At 42.0% G+C, this 12,457-nt stretch overlaps 1 protein-coding gene across 3 annotated transcripts in view; it reads left to right on the top strand.

The window, feature by feature from the left end:
- Positions 1-172: 172 nt before the first annotated feature.
- The window catches only part of LOC106816439 (uncharacterized protein C05D11.1-like), a gene marked incomplete in the record, with an annotated part of 31,977 nt that continues 19,692 nt past the window's right edge, over positions 173-12,457 (top strand). For all 3 annotated transcript variants that reach the window (XM_014821058.1, XM_014821057.1, XM_014821059.1), the window contains 3 exon segments: positions 173-230; positions 1,363-1,445; positions 1,801-1,959. In XM_014821058.1, the coding sequence (XP_014676544.1) occupies positions 1,419-1,445; positions 1,801-1,959 (186 nt within the window).

Here is a 12,457-nt window from a genome sequence, read left to right as displayed (position 1 = left end):
TTGTGCAAAATCTATTTTAAGAAGGGAGATGTGATGTATCGTATAGTGCTGCCACCGCTAATAAACAGAAGAGCATGTTCTCTCTCTCCTAACATACATGGCTGACTTAGTAGTTATCTGCTAGCGTGGTTCCTAATAGAATGTCCCAGCAAGAGCGACATTACAGTGACAAATTAACCGTGTACTTTCTTATTTTGAGACTGAAAACAGAAACAAACAACTGCACAGTGGTATTTTTATATAAAAAAACATTTATTTGCATCCAAACGAAAAGATAACGTGGTTCATACTGTATGTTTATTACAGAGTAACAAAACAATAAGCAATCTATAAGTAGTGACTAGTGAAGCATGTGTACATGTAGAGAGAGAAGAGTGAGAACTGAGAAGGGGAGTGGTGGACAGAATGGTAGTATGGTTCTATGATAGAACTTTGAAGATGGGAGAGGTCAGAGGTGTCGGAGCCTCGGAGGCGGCATTGTGAATGCGAATGGATTCAAAGGATGTTTGGATCATGAGTTACAAGTGTGATTAGTGATATGTAGTAATGTAAATATAATTATAGGTACATGTATTAACAGAAAATTTGACACACTCATGGAATTAATAATACATACAATTTACATATATGTCCACATCCCCACAAATAAAATAAGAGTACATTATATTACATATTTTTCGAAAATTTGAAACTGAAAATGGCTCTGGATACATAAAAAATGGCTCTGGTAAATTTTTGACAAGTCAGAAAAATGGCTCTGGTGAAAAAAAAGTATTTTTTACCCTGCTTGATGGTGAGGAGCTTGCAAGCTCATGTTCTGTTACAAATGTACCGTCTTTAAATAAATAAATACATTCCATGGGTGATCAAGTTTCGACCTATCGACGTGTATATCATACATATCATATATCGAGCATATCATGCATGAGCAGTGTTCGAAGAATTACCTTTCATTACATGTGCAATTTTTACTCTATGCCTTTTTAATACATTATTTTACACTATTAGTATTACTAGACTACACTATTTTAAGTAGGTGTGAGAAAGTTTGCCTAGGTCACCACTTCTAAAACGTTCAGATGTCACAACCTCTAGCTGGCACCCATTAAGAAATTAACATAAGTGGTGGACTTTTCATTTAGATACATTCATCTATCTATTCTGACAATCTGTAGTCTTGTACCAATAAGTATTCCTGCATCTTCCCTAATTATAATTTAAGCTGCATCATTCTCATTTCATAGAGAGTAGCAAATGCTGATAAATGAAGGTGGTGGCTTATTCCAGAAAAACAAGAAGAAGAATGGCATGCAATAATGACACTAGTGTGTGTAGCTAATGCGTTTTTATTTACATAAATAGCAACTGAAGCACACGACGATGACGGTTTACCGCATACGCTTGAACATCTTGTCTTCATGGGAAGTGAGGATTACCCATACAAGGTAAATACATGAGCTAGATCATGAATATGTGTATTCGAATACATATATTTATGGCTATAGTAATAGTGCTTCAAATGTGTGAATAAGGGAATGTACGAATTGGTGGACTGTGCTTAACAATCAATAGAAGTGTAATTAGCAGATGTTCATAGTGGGACAGGATATTGGGTTCATTATTTTTGTGAAACATTTTTAGTAGTAAAAAAACGTTTCATGTAAGTAGTCGGATAGACTGCAATAGTGGATAAGTGAGCAACTTTTATATTTGTGTGGTATATACTCATTGTGGAACAATCATTGTAAGCCAAGTAGTGCCATACTGTCAATTGCATGAACAGGTCTTGCTTTATTTCAGGGTGTGTTGGATCTACTAGCCAACAGGTGTCTTGCATCAGGAACGAATGCATGGACTGATGTTGATCACACTTGCTATACAATGACAACAGCTGGCCACGAAGGCTTCCTTAACCTGCTTCCCATATACATAGACCATGTTCTCTATCCAACACTCACGGTATGAAACAGTTTCAACAGCTCCTGAAACGATGCGGGGATCGAATTGTATAGTCGAGTGTGGTTCTTGATGTCGCTGCTCCAAACATATGGAGTGAGCGTTAGAGTTTTAAGCCTTGTGTTGATTATTGTTCTTTGTGTTGTGTTGTTTGTAACCCGTCGATTCGTTTCGCGCTAGCTGAACAGCTACTTGGAGAGCCAGTGTACAGACCAAAAACATTCAGAGTCTGAAGCCAGTGTTAACACACGAGAGGTTTATTTCTATTCATCACGTATGAACACTTCATTATATATTCACAGTTTTCACACTCTACTTATATATGCACACATACAAAAGTGCATAAAAGACTGCAAACTGAAAAACTGCTCAAAACTACCCATGAACGTTCATCGCATTCATACGTGGGCGTCTTGTCAAGTCTGTCAAGTCTCCACTACCAGATTAGCTACACGTGCACATGTCACAACTAAAAACCAAGAACTGATGATTTCGGGGTGCGCAGCGTTATTTATAGTACGCTCGCGCAAAGTGACGTCATCCTAGGGGCGCCACTGGCTACGATGCCTCTAAACACTCCGCGCGCCTCCACTAGAGGTCACCACTCTGCAGTGTTGGCGCCTGACGCTTTACATTTTACTTATTAATTCCTAATATAGAGGCCGCTGCCTGACTGCAAATACTCTAGAATCGCCAGCCTCCCAGGTCCTAACCGCCACACGTCAACATCTCCACAAGTCACGTCCATCGGCTGATAGGCATTATTATCCATCTCGGGATGTCCGTCTTCACGCGTAATCTAAGTTGGCGCATCCGGCCATAAGGTCCGAGGCGTGTTCAGGAGACCGAACGCTCGCGAGCGCTCGCCTTCTGAACGACACTGCGCTCGCGAGCGCTCGCGAGCGTTTGCGCGCAAGTTTGAAAAGCTGTTCGCTCAGCGCGCGAGTTGTTTACAAGATGGCGACGAAAAATCTAGCGAATGCGAATCTAACATTTCTGACGTCAATTTGCAATCTATTTCAACTTTATTTCACTTTTCATTCATTCATTTACTTCTAAATTCAATTTGTATCAATTTCGTCTGCTAATTCGTTTAACAGTACTTGTTCTCTCGCGATTAAAATCTGCTTCTCCCCAGCAACAGAGATAGAAAGCTCCCCAGCAGCAGAGATAGAAAGCTCCCCAGCAACAGAGATAGAAAGGTCCCCAGCAGCAGAGATAGACTTTGTTTCATTTCACTCTGGGGTTTTTCTTGCTACTTCATTGTGGTCCTGCTATTACGGTGGGAGCGAAAAATGATCCCGAATGATCAAATAAATTGCATGTGTTGAATTAACACGTGAAATCCATTTGTGGCCAACCCTACTACTAGCAGGAGTAAGATAATATAAGTGCTACTAGTAATAGGCCACTCACTACGACGACTCCTAGCTGACTCCTAGTTGAACGCTTTATTCGCCAGGAGCAGCACCATCGAACGTCTGTATTTTCAATATTCATCATGGCTGCGCCCTTAACTTGTTGGGAAATTTTGTGTACTGCCAAAGCAAATGGGGTTATTCCCGTTACAAAGTATCGGTCTGTTAAAACAGGATTAACTATATGTTTAGCCGCAGTAGAAGGCCCTCTTGTAAATGGATATTTGTGTTTAGGTAAGTTAAAGGAAATATGCATGCTGATTCAAATTCAATCATTTATTCGTTATGGAATGCTTTTCATGACTCCTGATATAGCTCTAGTACTTGTAGTAGCTTGTATAGGCTAGCCCGCTTACAGTTGCCGCAGGCCCGCATGACATGTCACTGACACTGACACTGTCACAGAGGCTGAGCAAAAGCGACAAAAACTAAAAACACTGACTATCTTGGTTTTATTCTTCTTATCACAGATTCACACTTTGAGATATCTATTACTATTAGTATTACTTTTGTTATTAATCAGCTGGCTATATTTCAACTTTTATTTAGTTTGGGCAAAAATTATACATTGTCATTGATACGATCTACATCCTTGACGGCAGGGAAAAAAATACACGGGAGCGACGAGCGATTTCGCTCTGGTAAGCTCTAAAATTGCTCTGGTAAGAACAATAACGGGAGCGATTGCCTGAGAGAAAATCGCTCCCGTGGCCTGATAAATTGAAATGTACACAAGTACGTACGTACAGCGAGCGCTATACACCGTACATGCAGCAGCGGCTTAAGCTGGGTTTACACTGACGATTATATGCAGTCAATTTGGCGTTTTTCTTCTTTCCACCAACCTATCTATATATATATATTCAAACCTTTTACATTATCGACCGCGAGGTGGCAAACGTTACAACATTTGGCCCGTAGCGTGTGCGCTGAGCGACGCGGATACGCATTTTTGCATGTATTACATGCCACCAGCGTGGCGCCTAAAGCAAAAACGTGCTCTCCCCCTAGGGTGGAGGGACACACCCCTGATTGCTGTTGTCTGATTGGCCACTTGGCAAAAAAACGTCCAACTCGCCTGCTCCGAGTTAGGGAAATTAGAACATGTTCTAATCTTCCGACTCGCTGCTATCGATCGGCTGGACGTGCGACTTTTGCGTTTACACTGGCGATTGTCAGTTGCCAAACTGCCAAGTTCGTACAATTTGGCAACTGAAAATCGTCAGTGTAAACCCAGCTTATGTATCTGCTGCAGCTGGCGCTGGCTAGATCAACTCGCTGACGCATAATAAAATACAATTTATAATAAAAGTTACACAACAGAGTGTGGAACTAGAAACTGTTGACACTTTCATTCATATTTAAATTTAACTTGACAATAATACCAGCTGAATCCAACTCTTGCATTGTATTAATCTGCAATGATGTGGTGACAATTGCATTCATACATTGTCTGTTGAAACTATGAATGATAGTCAATGATAAACTATATGCTGATAGATGTGATGTGATGTCACAGACTAACAGGCACACATCTCTGTGAGACTGTGACTGTGATGTATCGTATAGTGCTGCCACCGCTAATATACAGAAGAGCATGTTCTCTCTCTCCTAACATACATGGCTGACTTAGTAGTTCTCTGCTAGCGTGGTTCCTAATAGAATGTCCCAGCAAGAGCGACATTACATGGTGTCAGAGTAGAAACAACCCATGATCACTTCATAAAGACATAAGCTACAGGAGCCCCATGGAGGTTACTCAGCAGATTTTAATCGCTGAGACGAGAACAAGTACTGTTAAACGAATTAGCAGACGAAATTGATACAAATTGAATTTAGAAGTTAAATGAATGAATGAAAAGTGAAATAAAGTTGAAATAGATTGCAATTGACGTCAGAAATGGTTAGATTCGCCATTCGGCCAGATTTTTCGTCGCCATCTTGTAAACAACTCGCGGCGCTGAGCGAACAGCTTTTCAAACTTGCGCGCAACGCTCGGCGAGCGCAGTGTCGTTCAGAAGGCGAGCCGTCGCGAGCGTTCGGTCTCCTGAACACGCTCCGGACCTTATGGCCGGATGCGCCAACTTTAGATTACGCTGTAGAGACGGACATCGCGAGATGGATTATAATGCCTATCAGCGATGGACGTGACTTGTGGAGATGTTGACGTGTGCGGTTAGGCCTCGGGAGGCTGGCGATTCTAGAGTATTTGCAGTCAGGCAGCGCGCTCTATATTAGGGATAATAAGTAAATGTAAAGCGTCAGGCGGCCAACACTGCCAGCGAGTGGTGACCTCGGAGTGGAGGCGCGCGGAGTGTTTAGAGGCATCGTAGCCAGTGGCGCCCCTAGGATGACGTCACCTTTGCGCGAGCGTACTATAATAACGCTCTGCGCACCCCGAAATCATCAAGTTCTTATGCGTTTTTTAGTTTGTGACATGTTGCACGGTGTTAGCTAATCGGGTAGTGGAGACTTGACAGACTTGACAAGACGCCACGTTATGAATTGCCGCCGATGAACGCTTCACGCGGTAGTTTTTGAGCAGTTTCAGTTTGCAGTCTTTTATGGCACTTTTGATATGTGCGTGAATATATAAGTAGAGTTGTGAATATTATAATGACAGTTGTTCATACGTGATGAATAGAAATAAACTCGTCGGGTGAAACGAATCGCACTGGGGTTAACAACAAGCACAATCACAAAGAACAATATCAAAACACAAGGCTTAAAACTTCTAACGCTCACTCCATATGTTGGAGCAACCCGACATCGAAGAACCACACGTCGACTATACGATTCGATCCCGCGCATCGTTTCAGGAGCTGTTGAAACTGTTCATACCGTGAGTGTTTGCGATAGAGAACATGCTCTATGGTATATGAGGAAGCAGCGTTAAGGAAGCCTTCGTGGCCAAGCTGTTATGTCATTGTATAGCAAGTGCTGATCAAACATCAGTCCATGCATTCGTGTCCTATTGCAAGACACCTGTGGCTAGTGTAGATCCAACACACTGGAAATAAAGCCACAAGACCTGTTCATGCAATTGACAGTATGCACTACTTGCGCTCACAATGATTGCTTCCACAATGCAGTACTATACCACACAAATATAAACGTGCCTCACTTATCCACTATTGCAGTCTCATCCGACTACTTACATGAAACGGTTTTTTTTACTACTACAAATGTTTCACAAAAAATAATGAACCAATATCCTGTCCCACTATTGAACTCTGCCCCTAATTACCTTCTATTGATTGTTGAAGCACGTCACCAATTTCGTTACATTCCCTTTATTCACACATATTGAAGCACTATTACTTATAGCCAGAAATATATGTATTCGAATACACATATTCATGATCTAAGCTCATGTTTAGTTTACCTTGTATGGGTAATCCTCACTTCCCATGCAAGACAAAGATGCTTCAAAGCGTATGCCGGTTTAAACCGTCCGATCGTTCGTGTGCTTTCAGTGCTATTTTATGTAAATAAAAACGCCATTAGCCTACACACACGTAGGTTGTCATTTAGTGCATTGCCCATTTCTTTCTTTGCTTTTTCTTGGAATAGCCACCCACCTTCATTTATCAGCATTTGCCTACTCTCTATGAAATGAGCAATGATGCGCAGCTAAATTATAATTTTAGGGAAGCATGGCAGGAATACTTATTGGTACAAGACTACAGATTTGTCAGAATACCGATAGTGATGCTATTTAAATGAAAAGTCCACCCACTTTATTTAATGCTTAATGGGTGCCAGCTAGAGGTTGCTGGACATCTGAACGTCTTTAGAAGTGGCTGGACCTAGGGCAAACTTTTCTCACACCTACTTAAAATAGTGTAGTCTCAGTAATACTAATAGTGCTAAAATAATGCTGTAATTAATTTTTTCAAAAGCACTAGAGCTAAAAATTGCACATGTAATGAAAGCGGCTAATTCTTCGCATCACTGCCTCATGCATGTAATGCTCGATAATGAATATGTTATGATATACACTATCGACTAGGTCATTGATCACCCATGGAATTGTATTTATTTATTTAAAGACGGTACATTTTGTAAGCAACATGAGCTTAGCCAAGGCTCCGTCACCATCAAGCGGTGGTAAAAAAATACTTTTTTTTTTCCCGAGCCTTTTTCTGATTTCGTCAAAAATTTACCACGGAGCCTTGTTTTGAAGCTCCAGAGCCATATTTTTATGTATCCAGAGCATATTATTCAGTTTCAAAATTTCATCGAAAAAAATATGTAATATAATGCTACTTCTTATTTTATTATTGTGGGGCATTGTGGACATATATGTAAATTGTTGTATTTATTAATTCCATGAGTGGTTCAAATTTTCTGTTAACTACATGTAACCTATAATTATATTTACATATACATAACATATCACTAATCACACTTGTAACTTCATGATCCAAACATCCTTTGGAATCCATTCGCCATTCACAATTCCGCCTCCGATGGCCTCCGACACTCTCGACTCTCCCATCTTCAAAGTTCATATTCATAGAACCAGCTACTTACATTCCTGTCCACCACTCCCCTCTCTCAGTTCTCACTGCTTCTCTCTCTACATTGTACACATGCCTTCACTAGTCACTACTTATTAGGATTTGCTTTATTGTTTGTTACTCTGTAATAAACATACAGTGATGAACCACGTTATCTTTCTTCGCTTTTGCGATGCAAATAAATGTTTTTTATATAAAAATACCCACTGCCTGTGTGCAGTTGTTTGCTTTCTGTTTCAGCATCTCAAAATAGGAAAGTACACTCGGCTTAATTTGTCACTGTTAATGTCGCTCTTTGCTGTGGACATTCTATTTAGGCAACCACGCTAGCAGAGCAACTATTAAGTCAGCATGTAGTTAGGAGAGAGCAGAACATGCCTCTTTCTGTTTATTAGCGCGCAATAAAGGCAGACATTAACGATACATTCACATCTCCCTTCATAAATATGATTTGCACAAAAGAAACATATGTCATAACTAACAATATCATATATACAGCATAACATAACTGAAGGGACTAGTTCAAGACTGCAATAATAGCAATTTGTAGTCTAGTTAACTACACAGAAAAAATCAAATACGCGAATTGAAACAGTTTCAATATGACGCCTAAAGAACAATCACAGGGGCTAAGACTACCCTCATGTGTTCACCAATCGAATTTTCTGGTCGAATATCAATTGATGCATACTGATGTTCTATAATCTTAATGCGTTTGTGAAACCAACACGACCACTTCTGTGATAAACATGTATTCACCGCGCTTCCGGGTGCGCGAGATCAATCTGAACGGTGGTTGTTCGCACTATGCTGGTCTGCACAATCGGTTGCATCTCGCTTGCGGTTCTCATTACCTGTACATAAGGCAAGCTCCGTTTCTTTGGTTCAAACTGCTTTTCTGTTTCTTCTTTGACGGTTTCTCGGAATATATTATTCGCATTGTCTTCTGTATTTTCTTTAGACCTGGTTGTAGTATTTCGACAACATGACGATCGTGGCTTGTCGCCTTCGGTCTCTTGACAGTTGGCTGGTTGCAATGTGTTGCTCAGTTCACTGTAACCGTAACCGATCACCTGGTTGTGAGTAAATAGCTGACTTTCCTGCATGTCGGTCGAATAATCCTTCTGATACATTGTTGACTGCAGCGATGTGTATTAGCTACTACATCCGACCGTGTCTTTCTTTCTGCGTGTGGTATCAACAACTTATGCGAAGTAAGGCCAGTGTGCTCTCAACCGGCGGACTCCATGAGGAGCTGTGCAGGCATTTACCAAATATTGTTACTGGCGTGTTTCTCAAATCCAGCAATGACCCAAATACTGGAATGTTACCTTACCTCGCGACATTTCTTGTCATCGTTTTCATGGTTTTTCACTGCATTGTCGTTTGTCCGTTCGATTGTGGAAATCCGAGGAGCTTGATGTGACTATGGAAAAGTCCACGTTGCTGCAATTTCAGAAATTCTTGATGATCGTCCGCTGCCGGGGGACCATTATCGACATTACCGCGTGTCTGGTATGCCATGTCTTAGCGAAAACCGATTCAGTTTGTTTGATAAACTGTTGCTGTACTGCGTTTGATCTCTCAGTTGCATCACGTCAGAGAACTATTGAATATACCGTCAACAACAACTATATAATCGTCTCCAATTTACATGTAAATAGGTCGACGCTACATTTTGACACGGACGATCGGGTTACTTGTGTGCGGGATTAACGCAGTTCTTTTGCTGTTTCCGTTTTTGTATTGCGCACATACAGTACTTTTCTACAGTCTTCTTCGAAATCTGGTTGACTCATGCCAGGCCGAAAACAGGTACATCTCTGGCTCTTTGCTTGTTCTCACGCATGGGCCTTTTGATTGCGACTCGTGTATTTTCTTTCAGAGTTGGCAGCTCGGAGCGTTCCCGGCAGATGACTCGCGTCCACTTTCGAAAAAGCAGCTGATCGTGACGTACGCAGTTTTCGATCTCGGAAAACTCCAATATGGGCTTCACTGTGCCGGACATTCATTCTTTATTCTGGCCATCTATTTAACACGATCGTCGCGCATAAGGGCCTGAAAGACTAGCACTTTGACGAGTTTGGCGTATCTGACACTGTTCTTAGTTCTCGCCTTGTGAAGCGGAGGTGCGTGAATAGTCGGTTCACATCAGTAGTTATCATATAGTGAATCATCGCTCGTTCCTGTGTTCGATTCAGGTTAAGCTCTTAGGGGGTATCAGTATGTAGTAACTCTTTTCCTGGCTTATATGGTGCTTCAGGTCGTTTTGCGTTGTAGATGTCGATATTCATTTATCTGGGGACCCTCGGTGGTGGAGATTGACAGGATTTATTTCTGGCAAGCTTGGCACTAAAAGGCCTCCGCCCGCACAACCCGGGACCCTCTACGAGGCGCTGTGACTCTGTTTCGACTAAGAACTGTCTTGCCGTTACGTAGTCATGGAATCGTTTGCAAACCGACATACCGATAGCAAAAGAGTTCTTTCTCTGTTGCGACGTAGCAGTGTCTTCTGCTGTCAGTGATTTAATCCGTGCGTGACGCATACGGCGATTGGATGATCTCATTTAACAAAACATCCACCTAGACCATTCTTTTGAACTGTCACCCGATAGTTGTGATCGGCTTTGTGGACATACGTCAGTACTTCAGAACACGTGGCTTGGGCTTGTTAATCAGCTTTTTCGTTCCTCGAACCTTGTAGGTGATGTTCGTTATTCATTGTGAAGTCGACATCTCTTTTGATCCAGTTCGGCCGACGTAGTGGTGCAGATTATGTTTGACAGATCTGAGGATGAACTCTGGGCTACATAGGGTAACCCATACCTTAAGAATCTAGCCGCACTTCCATGTTTGTTTGTTGGTCGCGGCAATGTTTACGGACTGCTCTCACGCGTTCGGGATCGGCTCTCAAACCACTGACGATGTGAGACGTAAGGTGACCTACATAGCTGACTTCTCTGTACCGACTTCAGCTTATCAGGGTTGAGTTTTTGTCCAGGCCTTGTTTACTTTTGGTCGAGAACTCGCTTGTACTCGTTCGTCGTGTTGCTGATCGGAGTTGCCCCAAATTTAACGTATCATCGACGATCATTTCACTCCATCAATCCCCTTCTAGGATGTTTTCCATGTGCGCGTTGGCATGATATCTTCACCTGAGCTACACAATCCGATATGGGAGTTCGGAGAAATACCTATCCATCTCCCGAATATGGTGTTCATGGTACGACATCTTTTAGGAACGTCTCGTCATCCAGCTCGATGTGCCAATAACTGTGTACGCGCTAGTCTAATTTCTGATGAACTTCGTTGCCGTATGCCAATCTGTGCAGCAAATTCTTCGAACCAGACTTCTGTCGGGAGGATGTTCACGCATTAATGCTTTATTTCAAGTCAGCCTTGGATCAATGGCACATCCGGAACTATGTCACCATTACTTCATGTACAGGTACCATCGAGTTAACTCCATAGTGTAGGCTCTCCGCTGCTTTGCGATGATGCCCATTTGTTCATGCGGTCGGATTCCTTTGACTTCTATCCGCGAATAGGCGTAATGGTACTCCTGGTCCGTGGTGTAGTGTACAACTGGGTAGTAGCATTTGGTTTTATTTTTGATCGAGTACTGCCTGGGTAGCTTTCCTAGGCACTTTGCATAGATCAGGGTATCTGAGCTATGTTTAACAGATGTATACCTCACAGCTCTTCTCAGTAAAGCTAAGTACAGCAATCGCATCCTTTTCCGAGGATCGGTGGCACTTCTTGAGACTGACGACTTGGCAATGTGACGTTTGAGTAGATCTCTTGTTACTGAACATTTTTAGATTCACCTGGTCCTTCTGGCTTAATTTGTGTGCCGACTTTGTAGCTCTTTAGACGCACATTAGTTGATTGCAGCGGACCAGTGCTCTTGAACATGAACGCAGTGTGTTAGATCGGAATGACATTCAGGCTTTGGTGCTGCGTGTATCAAGCGTTAAATATCGAACAGTCAGAGTGTCTATCGTTGCCACCCTGACGCTTGTGTTCCAGTCAGACTGTAAGCTGCGTTGATGTTCTAGCGGTATACTCGTCTAGACATAGATACTGATACGATGGATCAATCTCCTTTTTGAGCACTGATTTCCGACACACCATGTTGTTGCTTGAACGGCACACCTCTTGCGAAAATGATTTTTGTTTTGTGAACAAAGTGCAGCTTGCTTTTACCTGTAGCAGGGCAATTGTCTCGGCATATGATGTATTCCGACATTTACCACAAGGATTTGTCATTCTCCTTTGGGTATTTTTTTACAACCCACCAAAACACACCGGCTGGGTGTTTAGTATGCTGTCTTATTAGCTGTCCACTTCTTACCTTGCTTTCTCATCTGATCATCGGCTGTACGATGATGGCAGAATATGGTGGCAATCTTTCCGTAAAATACTTTGAGTTGTGTGGCACTGGCTTCTATAGCTCGGCATTTGTCTACGCTTTTTCTTGGTGTTAGTTCAGAACTCTCGTTGTAGCAGATTTTGCTTAGTACCTCTCTATTCAGGATTCCGACACACAAATTCATCTTC

The sequence above is a fragment of the Priapulus caudatus genome, unplaced genomic scaffold (assembly GCF_000485595.1).
Source record: "Priapulus caudatus unplaced genomic scaffold, Priapulus_caudatus-5.0.1 Scaffold1377, whole genome shotgun sequence".
Taxonomy (NCBI): domain Eukaryota; kingdom Metazoa; phylum Priapulida; class Priapulimorpha; order Priapulimorphida; family Priapulidae; genus Priapulus; species Priapulus caudatus.
The sequence above is the reverse complement of the archived record's forward strand: the minus strand, read 5'-3'. Positions and strand labels throughout refer to the sequence as shown.